Here is a 25179-nt window from a genome sequence, read left to right on the forward strand (position 1 = left end):
GTCATAATGTTGATGAGATGCAGTAGGAACTTAACTCTTGTTTACACCAACTTGCCGATAGTAAATCAGTTTCATTACCTGTTGTTTTGCCTAAAAGTCACAGAACCTACTGATGATGTTAAGGGAGGACTTACTGTATATATAATATGCTATTTTCTGGGAATAGGACCCAAACCTTCCATTAAATTTTCAAAGTGAGTCCTAATGAAATAAAGCTTCAAAGTTACGGCTCTGGATAGAGGAAGAGGATGTCAGATGCAGGAGTGGACTCTAAAATGCTAACTGCTAACTGAAGGGCAGCCCAAAGGATCACCCGGCCAGGAGACGTGGGAGAATGCAGTGGGGGGTATAAGGGACATATCCGACTGGAAACCAAGAGATAGGAAACAATTATCTAGAAAAAAGAAATTATGTGAGAGTTGAGAGAAAAAGCCATTTCTGGTCTGTGAAGAGAAAACTGAAGAAGAAAGTTAAAGAAATTCTAGTCATAAAACTATGGGAATACAGCCACAGGTTTTGGTTTGGGTGACCTTAAAAGCCCAGTTTCACCTAAAATTATGTTGCTCAGACAAACTCGATCTATTTGCCTAAGAACTGGGCCGAGGAAGCAGCCAGCCATATATGGACATGCAGGATACACTGAAATAGAAACTAAATGGAGTTAACTCAGTGCGGAAACTGTATCTGTATCTGCAGGTATTATTCTCAGACTGTCCAATAATGATTTGGTTGCAACCAAAACATTACCAAGTTGACATGAGTAAAAATGGAGTTATTATAAGGAAATGAACAGGAAGTGAAAAGAGTCAAGACTGCTCCAAATTAGTAGGTCGAGGCCATCAACAATTAACCAGCAACTCTCCATTTCTCACTTCTGCATTTTTGAATCCTCCCTGAGCACTGCCTCCCTGCCCCTCTGCTCTGTCCCACCTGACCCACTGCAGGGGGTTCTTCAGCCACTAGCCTGTAATTGGCTGTGTTTCTCCACATCCCGATTCCAGATCTCTAGAAGAGACTATTCTTATGTTTTAGGCGCCTCTGATCAGCAGATCTAAGGAGAGTGGACATGCCGGAGGGTCCATCTCCCCAGTGAGCAGTTCTCAGAGGGGCTGGGCTGTCTGCTAGAACATGTTTGTATTAAATGACATGGGACGCTACAGATGGAGAGTGGGTGTGAGAGAGGGAAAAGGGGAAGGGGCTGTGAGTTCAGAGTCTAGACAAATACCCTTCTCCCAGCCCTGTCTATCTGCAAAGTAGCAGGACATCTTCCCAGGAAAAGAAAAAAATGTTTTCTCTGCAAGAATCCTAGCTGATGCAAATTATCAATGTGTAGGCTTCAACTGGTATACATATTATATTAATATAAACTTTCATCATTTTTAATTCCAAGGTTTTTGCTAAAAGCATGCAGTTTATCTTTAATACTCTGGCTTACAGTTCAGAAAAATCATTCTACATAATATTGAAGTGATGATACTTCCTGTTTCTATTGTCCCACTTATACTAGTTGGTGTAATTTTCGATTTCTGAAAAAAAAATATTCTATTTTGGGTGACTTAGTGCAATCTACATATAGTCCAGATCTGCTATCTCTGAGGATGACACTATAGCAGTCCGGGCTATTAGACAGTGGCTGTGAAGAGAGAAGCCTTCCACTTACAGCCACTTACAGTGTAACGCTTATCAGCCCCACCTCCAAAGCCAGACAGCCCTGGGTTTGTGTCCCAGCACTGCATTTACCAGCTGGGTGACCCTAGAAGAGATGCATCTCAGAAGTGAGGTGTACTAGTATGCACAAAAGGACCAGACCTCTCCTCATTTTTACTTCTGTGAACACTGAATGCCAAGCTCCAAGCACTGAGCTTTACTCTGTCTTTGCAGCTATGCATTCCCAGAGACTTTGGCGGGGAATTTCAGCATGGATCAGACCTCAGAGGTCTGCTAGCTTTCCTCTAACACCTCAATCCCAACGCTAGCATGAACACATTCTCATTATGAAAAGAAATATTATGAAGTCCTTCCTTCTACTGAATCAGAAACACATTTCCTGGCAAGTTATGCTAACTTGTACCGAGTATGCGCCCTTAGATAACAAAGAATAAATCTATTCCAATCTTCTCTACTGCAGCTCCTCAATTTTCTTGAGACAGTCCCGATGCTTTCTCCATACTGGACACTAAAACACTGCAGGGTGAAAGATCCTTGTCTCCCAAATTTTCTCTTATCAAACCACTCCTGTCCCAGGGGAAAATACTATCTACCCTCTACAGAGCTACATAACAGCACAAAGCCGAGACTTCCTATATTGTCACTCATGAAAAGAGCAGAATTCGGAAGACAATGTCATTGTTACTTTCTGACTCTCCTAAAAAGATGCAGAGAGGATGATACAAAGTTTTCTGTGCTTTTAAACCTTCTTTTTAAACACTCTAGAAAAGGCAAGGCCCTGCTGAGAGAGAGAAAATAATCGAATAGAAAGTAAATTTCCGTGGCTATGCCAAGGAGGCCAACATTCATGAAAACTGGAAGAAGAAAACAAAAAAACCCTCTGAAAATCTGTCAAATATTCTAGTCTTGACTTCTACATTGAACAGCCACTACTCAGGCAAACATAAAGCTTTGAGGAAACTTTGGAGTTTTATTGTGTTGCTTGTGTTTAAGACATTTATTTTTCTCTCTGAAAACTGATGCTGCCTAGCAACCCAGGGCCAGCAAAGCTAAATCAGGAAGCATTTAGGCTGGGTGTTTTTTTAAAAAAAGAGTTTTCTATTTCCCATTAAAATGACAAGCACCTTCTAAGACTGGGAGGTTCCTGGTAACGGAAGAAGGAAAATTTTGCATACTACTCACTTGGGCCAGCTTTTCATTACAGGACGACAGAGACCAAGCAGCAGACAGAGGGTAAGGATGTGTGTTGTTTTTGCAGCAATGGAAATGGAGAAGTGGGCTGCCCAGTGTCAGTCACGGTCCACATGTGGCCACTGCTGGACTACAAGCTGGGACTGAACAAGGAATCCATTCCACCATTGAACCTGGGGGCAGGAATGCACCCTTCTAGCTCTTGGCAAAGATAAGTGGTCACAGATCAGAAAGGTGGTCCCAAGGTTAACAAGAGTAATGCACTGCACCACTGATACTCTTCTTCATGTGCCTGTAATTTAATATTATGGTGATGTGTCAACTGGGACACACATGCCCGTCTCACCTGTACTCTTTCTAGGCTCTTATAAGACCAGGGGACACTGGTTATTCAAGGACAAGGACTTTGCCACACGTGACAAGAAGCTGTGGAGGCCCTGGCCAGCACTGCTCAATGGTTAGAGTGCCGGCCCATGCACCAAAGGGTCTCAGGTTTAATTCCCAGTCAAGGGCACATACCTGGGTTGCAGGTTCTATCCCCGGGTGCATGTGGGAGGCAACCAATCGATGTGTCTCTCTCACATTGATGTTTCTCTCTCTCTCTCCCCTTCCCCCCTCCATTCCACTCTTTCTGAAAAAGAAAAGAAGCCCTGGAGCACAAGTACGACATCGGCCTTTTCCACAAAATGGCCTCCATTTTCACACCAGGAAAAATGAGACGGACCACCAGAGAGCCCAGCTCAAAGCCTAAAATGCTCCTTTTGACAAAGTTATTAGACTCCTCATTGAGGAAAAGGTTCATGTAAACAAAATATGATTGTCCCTCGGCACCTTGTGGCCCACAGACACTATAATAAAGGCTAGAAAACATATGACCCACTGGCTATCAGATGATCAATGATATCAGAACATACTGAAGACCACGCAAAGCTAAGATCAGCCCAGAACTTCACATATTGCATATTGCACTGAAAATCCTATAAAAATCCGCAAGATAAATATAATCTGGATTGTTGTTATATTATTACTAGAGGCCTGGTGCATGAATTCGTGCACAGGTGGGATCCCTCTGGGTGGCCTGCAGGGATTGGGCCGAAACCCGCAGTCCAACATCGCCTGCAGCTCCTACCTGCTGCTCCCGCTCATCCCGGCCCCACTGTGCCTGCTGTGGGCTCGCACCCAATCAGTCCCGATCAGGAGAGGCTCGCACTGCCGCAGCAGCACTCGCCAGCCATGAGCCCTGCATCTGGCGCCCTCCCTAGGGGAGTGGCCTGTGGGATCAGGCTGAAACCGGCTCTCCAATATCCCCCGAGGGGTCCCAGATTGCGAGAGAGCGCAGGCCAAGCTGAGGGATCCCAATGGTGCACGGTGGGCCGGGGAGGAACCGCAGGAGGGCTCCAGGGCGTGTCTGGCCCATCTCACTCAGTCCCAATCGGCCAGACCCCAGCAGCAAGCTAACCTACCAGTCAGAGCATTTACCCCCTGGTGGTCAGTGAACGTCACAGCAACTGGTCAGCCAGTCGACTGTCTGCCCCCTGGTGGTCAGTGCATGTCATAGCTAGTGGTTGAGCAACCTTAGCATATCATTAGCATATTGAGCTTTGATTGGTTGTTCGGTTGTTCTGCCGTTCGGTCTATTTGCATATTACCCTTTTATTATATAGGATGTGTATTACATAAAGTGATTTGGTTGAGAACATTATATGCTTTACTTTATATAAACTGCCAATTTAAGTATTAACATAAGGCAGATATTAAAAGAAAATGACCCTGATATTAATGTCTTCCTTGATGATTCTCAAATATTCATGGAATTTGCAAGGGCCTTCATGGACTGGGGAAGTGACACTTTATAGATATGAGCTAACCGGTCATTCGAATATGAGATTAACAAGCTATATACAACTCGTGTCCTACTCTGTTCTTCCTTCCCTATTGTGTCTATTCTGACTCTTCTTCCTGTATATTTTTCTGTCATATGGGGGAGAAAAGCATCTGGTCTCATTACTGCCCAGTCCTGAACACTCACTGAAGCCCTTACAAGTTGATTTCAGCCCTTGCTCTCCAAAGACATTTCACTCTTGGAGAGAACATATGCCATCTGCCAGTACTCAGATCCTCCCACCCCATGACAGCATCTGGCATCACTGACAATGTCCCTCAACAACCTGACACTGAACTTGCCTGCATTGCTTCTGGCTCCACTTTTAATAGTAAAATCTCAGTGTTTCTAAAAGTATATTGTTCTTACCTTCTCCTAGTGATGGAAAGCAAAGCCTTTGGGGTGGGACAACTCTTAGTTCCAACGCAGGCATTGCCACTTACTAGCTATGTGCCTGTGAGCAAGTTAATCTCTCACCCTTCAGTCGTCTCATATGCATAAAAGGATATCACATGTAATAAGGATTTTGTACATACATATAAATACTGTGAAATATATGTGCCATGGGAATTGTGTATATTTTAATACATATATTTTAAATATATGTATTTTAAGTGTGTGTTTGTATGTATGTGAGATAAACACTCTATATAGTAGGTCGAAGTATATAATACAATGAGCATCCATTAATACTCTCACATGTCAATCTCATGCCTCTTTATTTTATATTACACTTTCCACCACTAAATTCTCACAAGGCTGAGCCCCACGCCTCCAACTGTCTGCTGGACATCAGACCACAACTAAAATTCAGCTTCTTTTTTATTTATTTATTTATTTATTTATTTATTTATTTATTTATTTTTTAAAATATATTTTTATTGATTTTTTACAGAGAGGAAGGGAGAGGGATAGAGAGCTAGAAACATCGACCAGCTGCCTCCTGCACACCCCCCACCGGGGATGTGCCCGCAACCAATGCACATGCCCTTGACCGGAATCGAACCTGGGACCCTTCATTCCGCAGGCCGACGCTCTATCCATTGAGCCAAACCAGTTTCGGCAAAATTCAGCTTCTTATAAAGTGAACTCACTCCTGCCCATTTTTTCTTTCCGATTATTAATGGCACTAACACTCCCCCCAGATAGAGTCCTCAGCATCACTTATAAGTCCGTCCTCTTAGAAGTCCCACAAATCCAGGCCCTGGACGCTGTCTGGTCCCCCTCACAGAATGATGCTCTGCAGCCTGTAACTCCCGCTCTCACACTGGGCCTTAATCTGCACCACGTGATGGCCTTCTGGTCTTTTATTCCTCTACTTCCTACCGCAAACCTTGCTGCCAAACTAAGCTTCCTGAAGCAGGTGACCTGAAAACCACGAGAGGCCCTGGTTCCTATAAAATTAAGTCCAAACTTCCTTGGGTGGCATTCTCAACCTCCCTGCACCTGGCCTGACTCTCCAGCCTCACCCCACACCACTCACCCAGGTTCCAACAGGAGCCGCTTTCGCAGAACAAACACCCACTCTGTGCTTTTCTGAGTACATGATCACCGTACCTGAAATGTCCTCTTAAAACACCCCCACCTATTCAAACTCCATTCCAAAACCAACACACCGTTATTCAAGACATTTTCCAATCCCCCAAAACGGGATGGACTCCATCTAAAGTCTCATCAGCTTCCCCCTCTCTCTCTACTTCTATTCTCTGCCATCTCTTGGAGTTACTGTTGGACATTTTTTCTTTCCCCTACTGGACTCACGGTCCTCCTTCCCCCAAATCTCATGCCACAGCTGACTCAAAGCAGGCGCTATACTGAACTAATCCATAACACGTACACTTTGAGGACAAAATGCATGCACAAATGAGTTCACAAATTCTAAGGTACAACCCTAGTTTGAAATTCCTTGTGAATTTCCCAATACCCTTTTCCACCTGGGAAATACAATTTTCTCGTTTGCAAGGGAAGAAAAGACCTTGATAATATTTTTGGCCCACAAACACTTCTTTTAAAACAACATCTTCATGTATTATGTGGAAATGAAGTCAAAACATATGGGTTAAGTTTCCTATAAAGTCCATATGGATTTTATGAAAACGGCAAAGAGGCTGGGCTAAAATGTGATCTCCAAAGCAGATTCACTAGGGGTCCTTTTCTAAGTCCAAAACAAGCCAAATCTGTCTTGCTTTAATTACATGTTGAAAGTTTCTTCTTCTATTTGAGTGACTTTCCTAGTCAGTCAATATTTTTCACATTCCAAGGGAGTAAACATAACAGAGGAAAAGAATACATCTTTCCATTATTTTTCCTTCATAGACACTACCTGGGTCTCTCCATTTCCTTTCTAGTTTCCCTTCCTTTCTGTATTAGAACTTTTTCCTTCCTCACTAAACAATTCTTTTTCACCTCCCCTATCCTTACTTCCTCTCTTTCTTTTCATTCTCAATCGTATACTAAAAGAATCTCTAGCTCTCCCACACCACGTCCAAGGCTTTGGGTGGTATATGTGCATCTGTTGTCAAGGCAACCTGTGGCTCACATGGGTACAGACATCCATATGAAGTTCTCCGGCATGACCACCCTTGTCAGCAGAAATACCCCTCCCTCCTCGCAGAGCCTCGACTCTCAAGTGAAGCCCAGCCAAGCAGGATAAAGAGCTGGGAGTGAGAATGGAAGGAGACAAGGATGAAACTGGAGAAGATGACGTTATGGGGAACTACTTTCTCAGAAATAGTAACGAATCCAAGCTAACTGCTCTTGCCTCTCTGCATACCAAGCAACTCTGTGTTTCCACCCTAACCCCAGGCACTCAGCGAATAATCTGAAACTCAGTGTCTCCCTGCCTCCCTTCTTGGTAGGAAACCTCAGTGCTTCAATTGATACGGGTTGTGTATCCATAGCATTATCTAGCCTGGCCACAGAATGGGAGAGGGGGAAACTGAAAACCCTCTCTCTACTTAGCTCTGCAAAGCTCCATCTCTGAGAATGGGTCCGGTTTCATCTGCTGTAGCTATTATCATTGGCTCAGCAATGCCACTTGGAAATTCCTCGCAGATTTGTTAACAAGGTGGAACCTGCACTGTCTACTTCCCAGCAGAAGAATCATGCAGTTATCTTCCCAGCTTCAAAGAAGACCAGAACATAGGAAGCCACAGCACTCAGTGGAGATCATTCTATCTGCGAGCAAGTCCCAGGGCCAGTGTTTTCTCAAACAAATGGGATAAAAGTTTCCTAATTGGGAGTCAATCTAATGACAGCCGCATTACTGAACACTGCTGCAAAACTTGTAGTCCAATTACTTCTTTTTCAAAAACTGAACAGTAGCCACCATTCCATGAAGCTGTCTGGAAAGCTGAGTGCACACTAATGAGGTTCAAGGACAGTTTGACAGGAACATAAAAGGAGACATAAATTCACCATTAGCTACTAAACACACACACACACACACACACACACACACACACACACACACGCCATACAAACTTCCCATAAACACGCTGCTTTTACTGTGCTGGTGACCAGCTTTCAAGCTTTTCAGTGGGAACCAATACTCACGCAAACTAGACTTGTTCTAGCAAAGAGAAAATACAACAAGGGCCCAAGAAATGCTCCTTCAATGCTCTGCTCCAAGGGGCCACACCTGTCTGACTGCCCCTTTCCCACACTTCTGACCCCCTCGAAATTTATTGAGTTCATGAATTCATCCAATAAACATGAACTGAGCTTCAGATATGTACCATTTCTAAGTGTACCAAAAAAGATCTCTGCCCTCCAGGATCGAGCAGGGAGAAATAGATAACAACTAAGGAAACAGATAAGTGAATCCTATAGTATGTTAGACAGGGAGGATGCCATAGGATACAAGCCCCTACACAGGCTTCCCACCCCCAGACTGTGACCTGCTTCCCATCAAGGGCTGTGATGTTCCTCTTCACATCCCCGTACCTAATACACGCTTGGCATATAATGTAATCTCAAATTTTTTAAAAGCTTTTAATGAACAAGTGAGTAACCAAGAATTTTAACAGTTGTCTTGGAGGAAAAAGGATTAGCAAGGTCCTGATCTGTAAGTGACAGAATGAGAAAAAGTAGTCTAAAAGTCCTGGAAAGAGTCTGTTGTATTTTTAAAAAGCATGTACTCCCCTTGATTATATAGAACAAGTAACAAGCTGATTCACCTCCGAGATTATTCCTTTTAAATCAGAAATTCTTAACTCGGGGTCCCCAGATTCAGAGATACATGTAAACCTCCTGAAATGGTTAACATGCTTAGGGTAGTGGGGAGTTATGTGTGCATCTCTGGGGAGAGTGTGACACAGATTGACAAAAATATTTTCCTTGTGTCATGGAACTAGAATTTGAGTGAGAAATCCTAGGAATGAAGGCAGAAAAGGAAAAAAACAAACAAACAAACAAAAACCCTGAACAGTTCACAACTGCAGAGCCAATATTCATTTGCAACTGGGTTAAATATTTCTTCCTTAAACCAGTGAGAGAACAGAAGACCCAGCAGGCTCCCGATTTATGAAGCTCCATCAGAAGAGAGAAGCTCAGTGCAAATTTCTCAGAACCAAGCTCATCATCATGATAAATTTAAAAAGAGAGAAAAGGGAATACTTTTACATCACAAATTGACAAGCCAAATACAGCAATTCCTTTAAGGAAAAAAATATTAATATGGTTTTACCTTTTCGTGGTTTTCAATTAAGATTTCCACAACAATGTTCTGGAACTTCAAGTCCATGATGGCAGCAACAGTTTCTTCCTGTGGCCTCATCAGAGTTGGTCCAAACACCACTCCCAAATTTGCCACGGTCATCAGATTCTGCTTGGAGTGGTTTGAAACACTAACGTTGATGAGGGCGGAAAAAAAGGTCTCTGGTTAGAAGATGAGCGAAAACTGTGGAATGTACAGTATTCTGCAAGACTATTTCCCTAAATACCAGGACTCAACTGTCCTCAATGTCTGCCTCTGGAATAACAGGATCCTCCAACGAGACCACACATCATGAGGCCCCTGCCTACCTCTCTGCTTCTCTCTGATGCTCTCTGCTCTAGCCACAGTGGCTGGCTTAATAACTCCATCTATACACCAAGCTTGTGTCCCTCAGAGGCCTTCATTTACTGTTCCCCTCTACTTAGAGCACCTCCTCATCCCCAGGTTACTGTACTCTTGCTCCCAGGGACTATGCGACTTAGCAGAATTACCTTCACAAGCACATAGGACTTGGTCAGAGCACCCAGGTCCTGGGAACAACCTGGACAACTGTTCTCAGCAACTCCAAGTTCTCATCCTCAAAGAGACTTTCCATAATAACCCTCTTTGTAGCCCCACACCCAACATATATTCTCTATCTCCTCACTCTCCTTTTTGCCTTTTGACCACTTATCACCTGGAATTATTTTATATTTTTATTTGTATTCTGTTTGTTGTCTTTTCCCCTTAGAAAGTATCCTGTTCAACTATGTGTCTACTAGCACCTAAAAAAGGTCAACCCTAGCCGGTCTGAGTCAATAGATAGAGTGTCAGCCTGTGAATTGAAGGGCCCCTCCGTTCAATTCCAGTCAAGGGCACATACCTCGGTTGTATGCTAGGGGCAGCAGCAGGAGGCAACTAATCAATGTGTCTCTATTACATTGATGTTGCTCTCTCGCTCTCTGTTTCTCCTCCCCCGCCCCCCTTCCATTTTCTCTAAAAATCAATGGAAAAATATCTTCAGGTGAGGATTAATAAAAAATAAAAAAAAGGCATTCACTAACAACTATTTGTTGGCCAAATAAATAAATGGCTATACTAGTACTAGGACTCTACACAGGTCATAATCTTCTCTGGCCTTCAGTTCCTTTCTATGTAAAACAAGGGTTCTAAAACATAATGTCCTTAGTTTCCTCTCCCCTCAAAAATAAATATAGTGATCAAGAAAGGACTAACTTCTCTACTGGGTTATTAGATTTTGTTTGCTTTTTTAAAAAAAGAATAAAAAGAATAGAATGGATCCTATGAAATAACTACCTATTCCTCGATTAAACAATCTTAAAGGGCATGTTCAAACTCAGAGTTAGGGAGGTGTAAAACCAGGCTAAATTTGCTAACAGACTTATAATCACATTTCCAGAATCGGTGTACAGGGAAATGTATAATATTCTCTTCTTTTACTTCAAATCAAACCCCAAGTTGCTGGCAGTGATGTTAAGCAAATAATTACACGACTTCATGAAAGCATCGTGTTTCAACAGTCTTGTCCAAAACACACACAAGGAGTCAGATGTCCAGCCTGCCCTTCCAGGTGTGGTCCCTGGTATTGTGTATACAGCCCCAATTCTGACCGTTACAAATGCAAGAACACCCCCCAACACCCGAGCAAAACGTTAGGAAGGAAAGGAGGCTTACTTTGTTAAATGTTTCACCAAGATGTCCAACATCTCTTTATTTTTCTCTGGCAGTTTATGCACCAAGAAATGGATAGCATTAACACGAGATTCTGGACTCCCACTTTCTTTAAAAAGGAAAAAAAATAGTTAGTAGCGTATTCGGAATCAAATATATTCCTAGAAGTCAACACATGCAATATCTCATTGGTTCAACACCTTCAGAGAATTTAAACATGTTTTGCCACCTTTCAAAGGAAAAGAAAATCCACCTCTCTTCCCTATTCTGAATGTCTCCGCCTCCCTGGTGGGGCTTTCCAGGAGGCTGCAGTGCCTGCCTTTCCCCCGGTTGACATGAAGAACAGCCAGCCCAGCCCGTCCCCTGGCACGGGGCACTCACAGGGTGCTCACCGCTCACTTGAAGGGGTCGAGTCACTGTGTCCTGCCCACAATGAGATGCAAATAAAATATCAGCAAATAAACTCTTCCCTCTTATGGGTTGAATTTCATCCCCCCACAACGTATGTTGACGTTTAACCCCCCTCCTCCTCCCCCGCCCCCCGCCCCGCCCGGTGTCTCAGAACTTGACTGTTTTAAAACACACCCTGGATTTGTTTTAATCAGGTACGGTGAGACATGCAGGCATGGAAATGGCTGTCATCAAGGAAGTTTATCCTCACAGATTCTGAGAAAAAGGAGGCATGTCATACCATGCAGCGCTGCACAGGGAAGCACCAGGGTCAGTCAAGAGGCAGAAGGAACAAGGTCAGAACATAGGCCATAAGCTTCACTGTGGTTTCCATGCACAGGAACAGGAGAGGCAAGGTAAGCAGGCTGGGGATCGGTTCGGATTCTTTCAGGGGCTCTGGGGCATAGGGGCTGTCCTCAGTTGTCTGGCACCTGGCCCCAGGTGACTAGGGCAGAATATGGCTGGAGTGTAAGAGTCCAAAAGAAGGGGTGGGGGAAGGAAAATGAGCTCTGGATTGGTTAGCTGGCATAGGCAAAGCACATTCAGGTTTTCTATTTTTAGGAATTGGTTAGCCCCCGGAGGTTAGTCTCTCAGGATCAGTTAAGCCCCAGATGTTAAAACATCACAATAAAAAAAGACAGGCTTAACACAGTGATCTCAGTGGGGAATATGGCCCTTGCGGATGTCATTCATTAAGATGAAATCATACTGGAGACACATTAGAATGTTCACGGCAGTAGCACTCTTGGTAATAGTCCAAAACTGAACCAACTCAAGTAGCCATCAACAGAACAGATAGATTGTGGTATGTTTATACAATGGAATACTGCACTACGAGAGTGAATGAGCTACCAAGGATGAATCTCACAAGATGAACCAAAGAAGCCAAACGCAAAAGATTATATTTTGTTAGATTCCATTTATATATGGTTCAAATGCAGCAACCCTAACCTATGACGTCAGAAGCCAAGCAAGTGTTCATGTGTCGTGGGGGGATGGTGACCATGGTGGGTATGAGGAGGGGTTTCTGGGGTTCTGATAATGTTGTATTTCTTGATGTAGGGGCTGATTACATGGCTATCTTCACTTGGCAAAAATACATTAGGCTGTACACTTATGATCTGTGCATATTTCTGTTGTGTATAAACAAAAAGTTCACTGAAATTAAAGTTATCCATAATCAATCTCACCCTAAGATAAGCTAGAAATTTTAGTTTAGTGCCTTTAGTGTGTTCCACCCATTTTTTAAAAAATATATTTTATTGATTTTTTATAGAGAGGAAGAGAAAGGGATAAGAGTTAGAAACATCGATGAGAGAGAAACATCGATCAGCTGCCTCATGCATACCCCCTACTGGGGATGTGCCCACAACCAAGGTACATGCCCTTGACCGGAATCGAACCTGGGACCCTTGAGTCCACAGGCTGACACTCTATCCACTGAGCCAAACCGGTTTCGGCTGTTCCACCCATTTTAAACAATGAATGTGCACACAGCCTATTTTATTTCCTATATCATGGACATCTCTACATGTCATTCAAAGGAGCTCCATACCATCAACTTTATGATTAGCTAAGTTGCTTTCAAAATTAAGTGGGCTCCAGTTTACTCTTCTGGTAGTAGTGTTTAAAAGTGGGGAATGAGGTTTTACAGCACGGGACACAGTTGTGGCTAAAGAGAAAAAAGTAAAAAAGGCTAAGAAATGAAAAGGCACATGATAAAGTAGAACACAAACAATCAAACTACATAATAAAAGACTTAGATATGGATTACACTGGACACCGAAAACAAAAGCACAACTATCTAAAGTTAGGTGATAAATTATAGGCAAGTTTTTAATCTGGAGTTAAAACCAAGATCTTACGAAATCAAAGCTGGGGGAAAATGAAAGCAATAAAAATATAGAAACATTTTCAATTCACAGCTTTGATTTTAAAATTAAAGCAGGGACTCTGAAATAGTCTAAGATTCTGAAGGAATCCTATATAATAAAGAGGTGATATGCAAATTAACCCTCACACTCTCATACAATGGTTGCCTACAACCAGGCCAGCAGGGGGGTTAGTGAGGGACGACCAAACAACTGAACAGCAGGCTGTGTGGGGCAACCAAGCCAGCAGGGGGCCATGAGAGGCGACCAGGTCAGCAGAGGGCGGGGCAGTAAGAGGTGACCAGGCTGGTGGGGGGCAGTTAGGGGCGACCAGGCCAGCAGGGCGGTGTGCAGTTGGGGGCGACCAGGTCGGCAGGGGGGCAGTTGGGGGCAATAAGCCTGGCAGGGGGGGGGCAGTGAGGGGCAACTAGGCCAGTGTGGGGAGCAGTTGGGGGCGACCAGGCCGGCGGGGGGGCAGTTAGGAGAGACCAGCAGTCGGGCCTAAACTGGCAGTCAGACATCCCCTGAGGGGTCCCAGATTGGAGATGGTGCAGGCTGGGCTGAGGGTCCCCCCACACACATGAATTTCGTGCATCGGGCCTCTAGTAAAAAGATAACTGCCTATAATAAGAACTCTGTAAAAAATTAAAAATTTTTTAAAACTTTGTACTGAAAAGCTACTTCTAACTCATGTGTCTATTTTGTCATCTTTCCCCAAGGAAAACCTAATTTAATATTTTTGGATTTATTACTTATTCAGAAACACAAGACAGAGAAATAGTTTTCCATCCTCGAAGGATAAGGGTCTTCATTTCTAAAAATAGGGTGAGTTTTAAAAGATAATCAAAACCTCCCATTTTCTTTGTTGAGTCCCTCTTCCTCAAAAGGGGACTCTCCAATCCCATATTAGTTGAAATCACACACACATTTTTTCTAAGTCTGTTTTTTCCTACTTCTTCCAAATAGAATTTTTGAGATAATGCTTTTAAAGTAACTCTACCTTTTTATCCATTTCTTTTTATTTTGATGTTAATCTATCAATGGGCATTTCCATGTAGATACAACATACTAACTTAAGGTACTCAAAAGTTTTCTAAACTAAATTATCTTACGTTTTCATTGATATAAATTAACAAAAGAAAAGGTATAACTGTTTTAAAATCTAAGATACTGAATTAACCATAACACCAAATTCCTAACATATGCCAAGGAATTGGGAGTTTACTGTAATAGCAAAAGTATGTTTAATTGTGTAACTATAAATCAGCATCCTCAACACTTCACATCTATCTGCTTATGATACGAACTGTGCCAACTAATGGAGACTGGAAAAGATATGATCATAGCTTACTGGAGCATATCAGAGATACATGGGCAGATAAATGTTCAGTTATGTTAATATTTAAATGCCATAAATCAATAGTACTATAATTTTAAGAAAGGATGAGCACTTCCCAAGGGACAAAGGGGTATCTTCACTCAACAGACACCAAGTATCCCAGTTCTTCTGTGGAAGCTCCTATTGACTCAGAAATGAATACACCAGGCTAAGATAACTTGATGTCAATAAGCATCCGATTCCTTTAATTTCCAGATTTCCAACTCCTTCCCCACCAAGACCATATGATTTTGTCTGTTTACCAACAAAAACAGAACATTCTGGGTAGGCCAACACCAGTGCCCTGGAGCCTATAATTGTTATATTTTTCATCACATGAATATAATTTTGCTTCCTACGAAACTTGACTAGTGAACCTAACAACACAAGTATTCTGGTTTGGGGGACTGAGATTTCTTGTGTGATGCCTTAGCAGGCATCCAGGCTTCCGCTATCATCTTCAAACTAAGTCTAACATGAGTCCAACCCGGAAGCATGGGTCCAACTCTTACCAATACAACATATCAAGAAATCCAAGTCTAAGAGGCTGAGACACAGGCTATGGACTACAACATTCTCAAAGGTAGCGATCACCATGCAGTAACAGCCTTCCCCTGGTCAGTACAATCTTTTGTATTCCTATGTAGACCAAGTAAACTGTGTTTACATCTTATAAATTTCTACACTAAAAGTCCATTATATTCTCTCAAAAGATTGATGATGTTAAATATATATATATATATATATATATATATATATATATATATATATATATATATATATATATATCTGTCCTCAGGTTCCTTGTAAACAGGGGTGCTCAGATCATCTTTTGTTCTAATATTAATAGTCTTTGACCCCGGATTCTGACACTGAGCTCCTAGGACCTCCATCCATAATTTATTGAGTGATAGGATGTCTGACACCAAGCTCCTAAGACCCTTGGAATTTCCTGGATAAGAACATCTTTTGTTCTAATGAGGTGACTTTGGGTGGGCCTTTCATGGGGACTGATCACCAGAAAGATCTAGCCATGATTAGAAGCTCAGATATTTCAGTCCCATCCGCCATTCTTCAGAGAGGCAAGTGGGGCTGGAAGTAGAGTTAATAATCCATATTGCCTTCATGATAACGCCTCCATAAAAATCCCCAAAGTACAGGATTTGAAGAGCGTCCAAGTGCATAGACATTCCCGCATGCTGGGGCAGTGGAACACCCCACTACACAGGGACAGCTCCTGTACCAGGGTACCTCCAAACCTCCTATTTCACCTAGCTGTTCACCCGTATCCTTTATTGTTTCATTATGTTATAAGCTGTTAACCTAAGATGTGTTCCCTTGAGTTCTATAAACCTTTCCAGCAAATTACAGATCAAAGGGGGGTTATGAGAACCCGGAATTACTGGGGGCAACCTGAGGCTTCTCACTAGTGTCTGAAGCGGGGGCAGTCTTGTGGGGCTAAGTCCTTAACTTGTGGGATCTGATGCTAATTCTAGGTAGAAAAAATCAGAACGAAACTGAACTGCGGGACACTCTGCTGGTGTCCCAGCACTGCTTGGTGGGGGGAGCCTACACATTTGGAGATCGGGAGTGTCAGAAGTGAAGTATTGTGTGTGTGTGTGTGTGTGTGTGTGTGTGTGTGTGTGTGTGTGTGTATGTGTGTGTGAGAGAGAGATGAAAGGAGAAACACAGGAGTGGTTTTTCTAGACAGATGGTTTCTAGTTCCTTTCAGCAAATTTAGTTAACTCTCTTAGCTGAGAGGGTTTAGTTAATGTTCTTAATTATCTCTAAGAAAGAAAAATATTTAATTCCCCAATGCATTCAACACTGAACAGTAAGTCAGTATTTCTTAAGAATGGAAAAATTAAAAAAAATGTTTGCCTCCTGTGGTGACAACCAACAAAATTCATATTTGTATCATGCACTTCAGAAATTAACTCACAGGTTCTCAACGAAACTCTACAAGAAAGAAATGGACAACAGGAAATGAAAGAACCAAGAGCAACCTTCAGAGCTCTCAGCGGGGAGGGTAGGAGAAGAGACTATCTCAACGCCATGAACAGATGGAAACTACCACACATGAAAAGCATCAAAACTCTGTTTCCATGCTGGGGTGAGAGGCGGTAACAAAGTCTGGTGATGCTTGGTAATTTTAGCAGTGAGCTCAGCTAACAGACACTTCAGCTCAACAGGGTCATCTCTGACATTGGTAATGGACAACGAGAGCCCTAACCGCAATCCTAATTTTCCAACAATATTCAAAAAGGGAGACTAATTTTGGCCACCTGACTTCTGTAGCTGTTTAATTCAATACTTGAAAGTACATATGCAAAAGATTAGAGGACCTGCTCCTGAGAGGAAAAGTGAGTACAGAGAACGGAACTCACAAAACTCAAATAAAAAATTAGAATTTTGGCCTCTAAAATACACCTGGTTCATAGATGTACTTTTTCTCATTAAATATGGTAACTACAGGTCCATTCCAACCGCAACTCCACTTAGGTGCAAATATGTGCCAATAATTACAGGAGCTACAGTTTTTCTTTGGAACAGGCCTGTTATTCAAATTGTTAAGGCTCTGTAACAGCATCCCACAAAGTCCGGGAAGCAAAGCACAAGGTTCTGGCCCAGTGGGTGGTGATACCTTTTGTATTTATACAATCTCCTCTACCACATTGTTCAAGGATACCCTCAACAAACTCTTCCAACTCATCCCCACCACCAATGACTTCACGACCAATTGCAAATCCCTCCTCTTAGGAGGCCTTCATCTGATAAAATACGCTGACATTAGAGTTTCAAACACACTGGCTTCGGTTACAAGGCCTGAGAGTAATAATAATGATACTCCCTTGTGGTGACTTAAAACTTATTCCATAATCACTTTATCTTTCTCCAATTCTCAAAGGATCCCAGATTAAAACTGGCACGCTTCTGCTTTTTCCAGTCCCCAAGGCGCACAACACGAAACAATGGTCCTCCAAGTAGAGTTTAATTTCTCTTTCCCTTCTGTGCCAAAAATGCCACAGGGAAGAAATCAAAACAACTAAGCATTTGCTTGAGTTTCTGCCAAGAAAACTTTCCCCCACTTCCTTGATCACACAAATTCTCTTTAAAAAAAATCCTCTTCCCACATGAAAACAAAAGTGAATAGAACCATACTTTCCTCCTTTTCTGAAAGCCTATTTTCCATGATAGTCTAAGCAGGCCTATCCATGGCTTCTTCCTGCAACATACTAGGAACCTTCACGGGGGCCTGAGCAAAGACCTCAGAAAAAGGCAACATTTAATGCAATGTTCGGGCAGCAGTGACACAGGCCCCAAGGGGACTGCTCGAAGTTTTCCAACCGCAGATTGAACTATGGAATACATCCAAGGGGGGAAAAAAAGTAAATGAAAATACAATTATAGCTACTGTCGGTGCACCTGTGAAAACCAAACTGCAGGTTTTAGCCAGTGGAGCCTGGGCTTTGAATGTAAAGATCCCTATAATCTGGCAAATTACTTAACATCTCTCCACCTTCATTTCCTTAATTATTAAATACCTAACACCAGCGTATTTCAGGAGACTGTAAGGATTGAACACTATGTGTCGAATTTAAAAACTGAGGTGTATGATAATAAAACAGAAAACAAGAACACTTCAAATAAGTATAACTCGCCCAAAATTGCATCACAAATTAAAATTCTACCAACTATGGGCCTTTTTCATTTAACATTTTATCACATATAATTCATTCTCTGTTATATGTTGTGTGGGCTTCTGGCATTATCTCAAAGTATTTTTTCTGCCTTTAATTTCCATCTAAATATCTAAGTGAGGCCATTTCCAAACTACTAATCCCTCCAAATCTGCTCATGTCCCTAACCTTCTGTAAATTAAATACATCCATGTTCCCACAGCATTGTGCTCATGCCATTATTATGTATTTTACCTCTAGCGGGAGGTGTGTATGCACCAATATTTGCTAGAGAATTAATTCCTGGGGCAGAAATTCTTTCCTGGCTCTACACACCCAGTCTCTACCAGGGACTACGGTACAGTAGACAACGAATACATGTGAATGAATGAATGAGTGAATTTACTAATTGTTCCTTTTTTTCACCTTTTAAAAGAGAAAAGAAACCCAAGATCTTCAAAAGTGATTTCTATTTTTTTTTATCTATATATTTTATTGATTTTTTACAGAGAGGAAGAGAGAGGGATAGAGAGTTAGAAACATCAATGAGAGAGAAACATCAATCAGCTGCCTCCTGCACATCCCCCACTGGGGAGGCACCCGCAACCAAGGCACATGCCCTTGACCGAAATCGAACCCGGGACCCCTCAGTCCACAGGCCGACGCTCTATCCACTGAGCCAAACCAGTTTTGGCTGATTTCTATTTTTAAACACTAATTACAGTAATGAAGTTCAATGTTCATGTGGAAATTACAGCTTATACACACTACCAACCACAACACTGTATCTTTGCACCTCTACGTAATACTTACTGGCTGGAACAATGAAATCCCCATGTAACTCATAGGTCATAAGAGGCTCCGGAAGACTCCTGTGTGAAAAGGACAGCGCAGGATTACCAAACAAATCCACATTGGTCACTGCTCTTTGTGTTCATTCTTTAATAAAGGATATTAAATATGTTGTGTATTTCTTAGTAATGCATAGAACTTCCCTAGGGAACACTTTTACATATCAAAAAAATACATAAATCAAATAGGTTACTTTATTAAAGGCTATCTGCACGGGGCACTATCAAAGCTTAAGCATCCATGAATTCCTCTCAGACTGAAGCACATGGTATTTCATATTTAATCTTGGTTAGTACCTTTATAAGATTTTATATATAAAACTTCCTTCCACTCATTAACTTATTTAAAGTCAAACCTTCCATTCAATCAAATAGGCACATAATTTTGTAAATCATCTCTAATATATTAATTGAAAATGCCACAAAAAATATAGAAAAGATTAAACAAAGAAATCAATCCTTTCCTCTTACATATCCCTATTACAAAAATATGATATCCATTTTTGGTTTATGCCTATGAAACAATAAAACATAGGTAAGAAGTGAAACTGAGGACAACTTGAAAAATATCCACGCCAGCCCGGCCAGTGTGGCTCAGTGGCTGAGTGTCAACCCATGAACCAAGAGGTCACTGGATCGGTCAGGGACCATGCCCGGGCTGTGGACTCAATCCCCAGTAGGGGTGTGCAGGAGGCAGCCAAGCAATGTTTCTCTGTCATCGATGTTTCTATGTCCCTGTCCTTCTTCTCCCTTCTTCTCTCTCTAAAATCAATAAAAACATATTTTTTTAAAATAAATTATAAATAGTAAAATATACCCACACCATTTTAATTTTCTACAAAAAAAAGATTACATAAATGGCGGTATATTTTATCCTGTGGTCAACACAATGCTATAGTTCTACCATTATACAAATCTAAATTTTTAAAGAGACCAGATCTCTGAACTCTATACACACTTTGAGAACAAGTATAAATCTGTACAGTTTCCGGAGGGCAATCTGGCAAGATGTTAAGAATCTTTAAAATATTCAAATCATGTAATCCAAAAATTCCTCTTCAAATGTTTAAAGAAAACATCAAAGATACACACACACACAAAAAAAATTGAAAACATATTCAAAAGCCAAGAAAAATGCCAGGAACAAAGATCATTTCATATTGATAAAGAGGTCAATTAATCAATAAGACATAAGAATTCTAAATGTTAATGGATCTAATAACAGGAGCTTCTAAATACATGAAGCAAACTGATGAAACTACAAGGAGAAACAGACAAATCCACAACCATAGCCAAGATTTAAATACCTCTCTGTCTCAATAACTGATAGGACAAGGAGACAGAAAATGAGTTAAAATACAGAAGATTTGAACAAAGCGATGAACCAACTTCGTCTAGTTGGTACATCCTTTACCTAAATGACACTCCACCCAAATGCATTTTTTCCCAGGTCACATGGAACATTTATCAAAATAAACCATATTCTGGGGCATGAAACAAATCTCAATAAATTTAAAAGGGCTCTATTTATAGAGGGTATTTCTCTGATTACAATAAAAATGGAATTAGAAATCAGTAACAGAAATATATCTGAAAAAATAAAATTGGGAAATATTTTTAATTAAGTGCACTATACCACATATCAGAATTTGAGGAATGTTAGTAAAGCAGTATTTGTGGATAAATGTTTACTGCTAAATAACTATATTAGAAAAGAAGGTTTTATATCAATTACTTCATTTTTCATCTCAGCCAGAAAAAAAAGAGATAAAGTAAGCCCCAAATAAATAGAAGAACAACAAAAATGACAACAGAAATCAGTAAAATAGAAAATAAAAACAAGAGAGAAAATGAATGAACACAGTTCTTTGAGATAATCAATGAAACTGATAAATCTTGCCAGAAAGACTAGGAAATAACAAAATGAAATCACAAATTATCAATGTCAGGAATAATAGAGGTAGTTGCAGAATCGATATAGCCTTTAAAGGTATTAGAAAGAAAATAAGATAATATTGTGAACAGTTTTAAATTACACAAATTCAACAACTTGGAAATGGACAAATGTCTTGAAAGACACAAACTCCCAAAGTTCCTAAGTATTCCCACATCTCTTTGAGAAACTCAATCTGTACTTTAAAATTTGCCAGTAAGAAAACTCTAGGCCCAGATAACTTCACTGGTGAATTCTAGGAAACAAAAAAAGAAAGAACACCAATTATATACAAATTCTCCCATAAAATGTAAGAGGGAATACTTTTTAACTCATTCTTTAAAATAAGAATTACCTTGTTCCAAATTAAAGACATACAAATAAGACTACAGATCAATATAATGAATATAGATGAAACTATTCTAAATAAAATATTAGCAACTCAAATTCACAAAGATAAATAAAAGGATAATACATCATGAGCTTATAACAAAAATTTAACTGCCTTAATATTAAAACAAAATCAATGCAACTAACCATTCTAGAAAAAGAAAAAAACAATAAAAATGGAATTAGAAATGGTTTATCCACAAAAAGAAAAACTCTATGATCATCTCAATAGGCAATTCAGGGAAGAAAAAGATAATTATTCCCACAAATGGTACTGGAACAACTGAACATCCATATTCAAAAGTGAACTTAGATCCACACCCCATATCGTCACAAAAACTAACTCAAAAGAGACCACAGATCTAAGTATAAAACCTAAAACTATAAAACTTCTAGAAGAAAATAGAAAGCCTTTGTTACTATGAATTAGGCAGATTTGTTGTTACATCACAAAAAAGAAAAATGGGTAAATTGGACTTCATTAAAATTAAAAACCATTTAAAATATGCTCTTAAAGAGAATAAAAAGACAAGCCACAGGCTGGAGAAGACATTTAAAAAGAAATAGGCTGGAGAAGACATTTTATGTGAGAAAGGATTTATATCCAAAATAATATAAACAATGACCAAAACACAATAAAAGGATAAATAACCCAATTTTTTTTTAATTGTATGAAAGACACAGACACCCAAGAATACATATAAATAGCAAAAAAGCACATGAAAATGTTTGATACCATTAGTCATTATGGAAGCATCAATTGAAAAGCACAATGAGATGCCACCTGGTAGAAGGGCTAAAATTCAGAAGACTGGCCATTTCAAGAGCTGGCAAGTATGTAGAGAAAATGAGACTCTTCCACGTTGTTGGTGGAAATGTAAACAAGCACAACCACTTTAGGAAAAAGTTTGTCAGTTTACCAAAAAGTTACAGGCACACCGACCATACAACTTAAATGTTACACAGACATTCGGACTTACCCATGAGAAATGAAAACCTATGTTCCCTCAAAGATTTCTACTGTTTTTATTAGCTTCATTTTTAATAGCCAAAAGCTACAACCCTAATATCCATCAACAGGTCTATGGATTAAAAAAAATTGTGGATACCCATACAATAGAACACTAATTACCAACAAAAAGTAATGAATTATGCTACAACATAATTCACATAAATAAATCTCTGCTGAGTGAAAGAAGATTTAAAGAAAAAAATGGAACTGTATAATAATATTCCATGTATGTGAAATTATAGCAAATAAAACATTTTTTATATAGTGACAGAAAGCAGACCAAGGTTGCTTTCTAGAATAAAGGAACAAAGAGAGTGGTGTGAGAGCAAGGGATTTCAAAGGGGCATGAGGAAACTGAGGCATGACGAGAGGGTCCCTATTTTTATTATGGCGATGACTTCACAGATATATACACATCAAACTTATCAAAATGTACACTATAAATATGTGGTTTATTGTATGCCAATTATACTTTAATAAAACTGTTTACAAACAAAATAGATGCAAACATACATTTATAGGTTATGTTTCCTACATACTATTTATAATGGCATAGAGACAGACAGACACACACACACACACACACACACACATACACAGGCATGCCCGCATTGACAACTACAGACTTTGAAACTGAAGTACTGAAGAAAACTGTTCTCTTATTTACTCTCTTCCTCCCCTTCACCCCCTACACCAGCGGTCGCCAACCTTTCGGACCCCACGGACCACCAGTGGTCCTCGGACCACTGGTTGGCTACCGCTGCCCTACACTATCATTTAAAGAAGAAAAATAAAATCAATTATACCACAGCCTAGATAAAGGGAGAGAAGTAAACTTACTGTGGTTTTTGTATCAAAATGAGGACAAGTAAGACGAAGCAAAGAAGGAAAACTGTTACTGGGCCAAGAGTGAAAGTTAAAAGCTGCTGAAAAGAAAAGTGGGAAAAATGAGAACACTTAGAAAAACCATCAAGGGAATTTCATTTTCAATAAAAATGAATTTGTATCTGAACAGCTTCTACAAGCTTCTTACATCATTGCCATATGTCTGCTAGGCAATGAAGCATAAAAAGTAAGCATTAGAGATCAATGTTACTCTCTCACTTCCATGTCTCTCTCCCTCTCTCTTTCTCTTTCTCTCTCCCTCTCCCTCCCCCCCCCTCCTTCTTTCCCTCCCTCTCTCTCTCCCTCTCCTTTCTCTCTCTAAAAATCCTCAGGTGAAGATTTTTTAAAGCAAACATTAAATACTGTTAATACAAATGACACGTTCCCCATAAAAAATGTATTATCCTGAGTCACAACAACGCTCAATTTTCCAACCCAACGTGTTTCTGAGCTACAGTCTCTTTGCAACCCGTTGCAATCTGTCCGGGACTATAAATCATAATATCGACCGATGCTGGCAAATTCTTCCCCTAGAGTCCCATTCCAATTTGCAGGCTTTAAAAGTTTCCTCTAGGTAAAATCATTTTACTAACAACATCACAAAACAGCTCATTGGTCGCCTCACATGGGAAACTGTTGCAATGAACACATTGCTGAAAGTGAAAATCAGTCAGAGGGCTGGTATTCAGCCTCTCTAAGCACTAAAAGGTAAGCAAAAGTTGCCTCAAGTCAGTAGAAGAAAGAGGGAGACACCATATGCATGTCCACTGTACATCTTTTTTTTTTTTTTTTTTTTTTTTGTCCAGACCCTGGGAGGTGGTTTTACTTCTTGTTTTAGTTTGCCATTTTGGGGTTTGGTTACTTCCCTTCCACAACCTCCAACCTCCCATCCCATAAGGTGGCAGGGTTACTTGAGCAGAATTCAAGGGCAACAGTGAGAAAAGCTATCTGCAGCTCTGTGCCATGCACATGTGCCAGCTGGGATTCCAGCCCAGGCAGGCTGGCTCCAGCGCCCACGCTCTTGACCATCACAATGTATTTGTTACTCCTTGTGCTGAAAGAAAAACATTTGCTTAGGCCACAACTGGGTAGTCAAAAGGAGGTACATTTGGCACATCACCAGGAAAAGTGTCAAATCCTAATGACTGCACTTTCAGTTGCTAAACATAACACAGGGGAAAAGATCGGCAACCTTTCAAACCTTCCAAGGCACCTGGCAGTTCACGTTCATTGCTTCATCACGTTCACGCAGAACGTGGGGATTGTTAGGAGGGAAGTTGTAGGACACATGTAGCGTCTCAGAATGTTTTTCTGTAAGTGATGTTTGCTTCAAAGTGGGATTTGACAGGATGCAGCAACGTGATGAGAGAAAAAGGCAGAGAATGCAGCACAAGACCAGGGCCATAAGAACAAGCTACAGAGAGTGTTAAGAACTATTTAAACTAATTCCTCACACAAGCGGTTAAAAAAAAAAACTATGTGGAGCAGTGGGAACACATGCCATTCACTACAAAAGAACTGGATTTCTGTCTTTAGTTATCCCACCAATAATTGAATCACCTTGGTCAACCCCTTACCTGTACTAGGCATGCGTTTACCA

General features: G+C 40.7%; 1 protein-coding gene across 1 annotated transcript in view; it reads right to left on the reverse strand.

Annotated features, from left to right (window-relative positions):
- Nucleotides 1–25179, reverse strand: part of ARHGAP10 (Rho GTPase activating protein 10) — a 265531-nt gene that overhangs the window by 67101 nt on the left and 173251 nt on the right. The window contains exons 16-18 of the mRNA XM_079771261.1: nucleotides 19322–19380; nucleotides 11133–11238; nucleotides 9429–9588 (exon numbers count right to left, since the gene is read on the reverse strand). Of these exons, the coding sequence (XP_079627387.1) occupies nucleotides 9429–9588; nucleotides 11133–11238; nucleotides 19322–19380 (325 nt within the window). The remainder of the gene's footprint in view (nucleotides 1–9428; nucleotides 9589–11132; nucleotides 11239–19321; nucleotides 19381–25179) is intronic.

This window comes from Cnephaeus nilssonii (genome assembly GCF_951640355.1).
Source record: "Cnephaeus nilssonii genome assembly, chromosome: 5".
NCBI lineage: Eukaryota > Metazoa > Chordata > Mammalia > Chiroptera > Vespertilionidae > Cnephaeus > Cnephaeus nilssonii.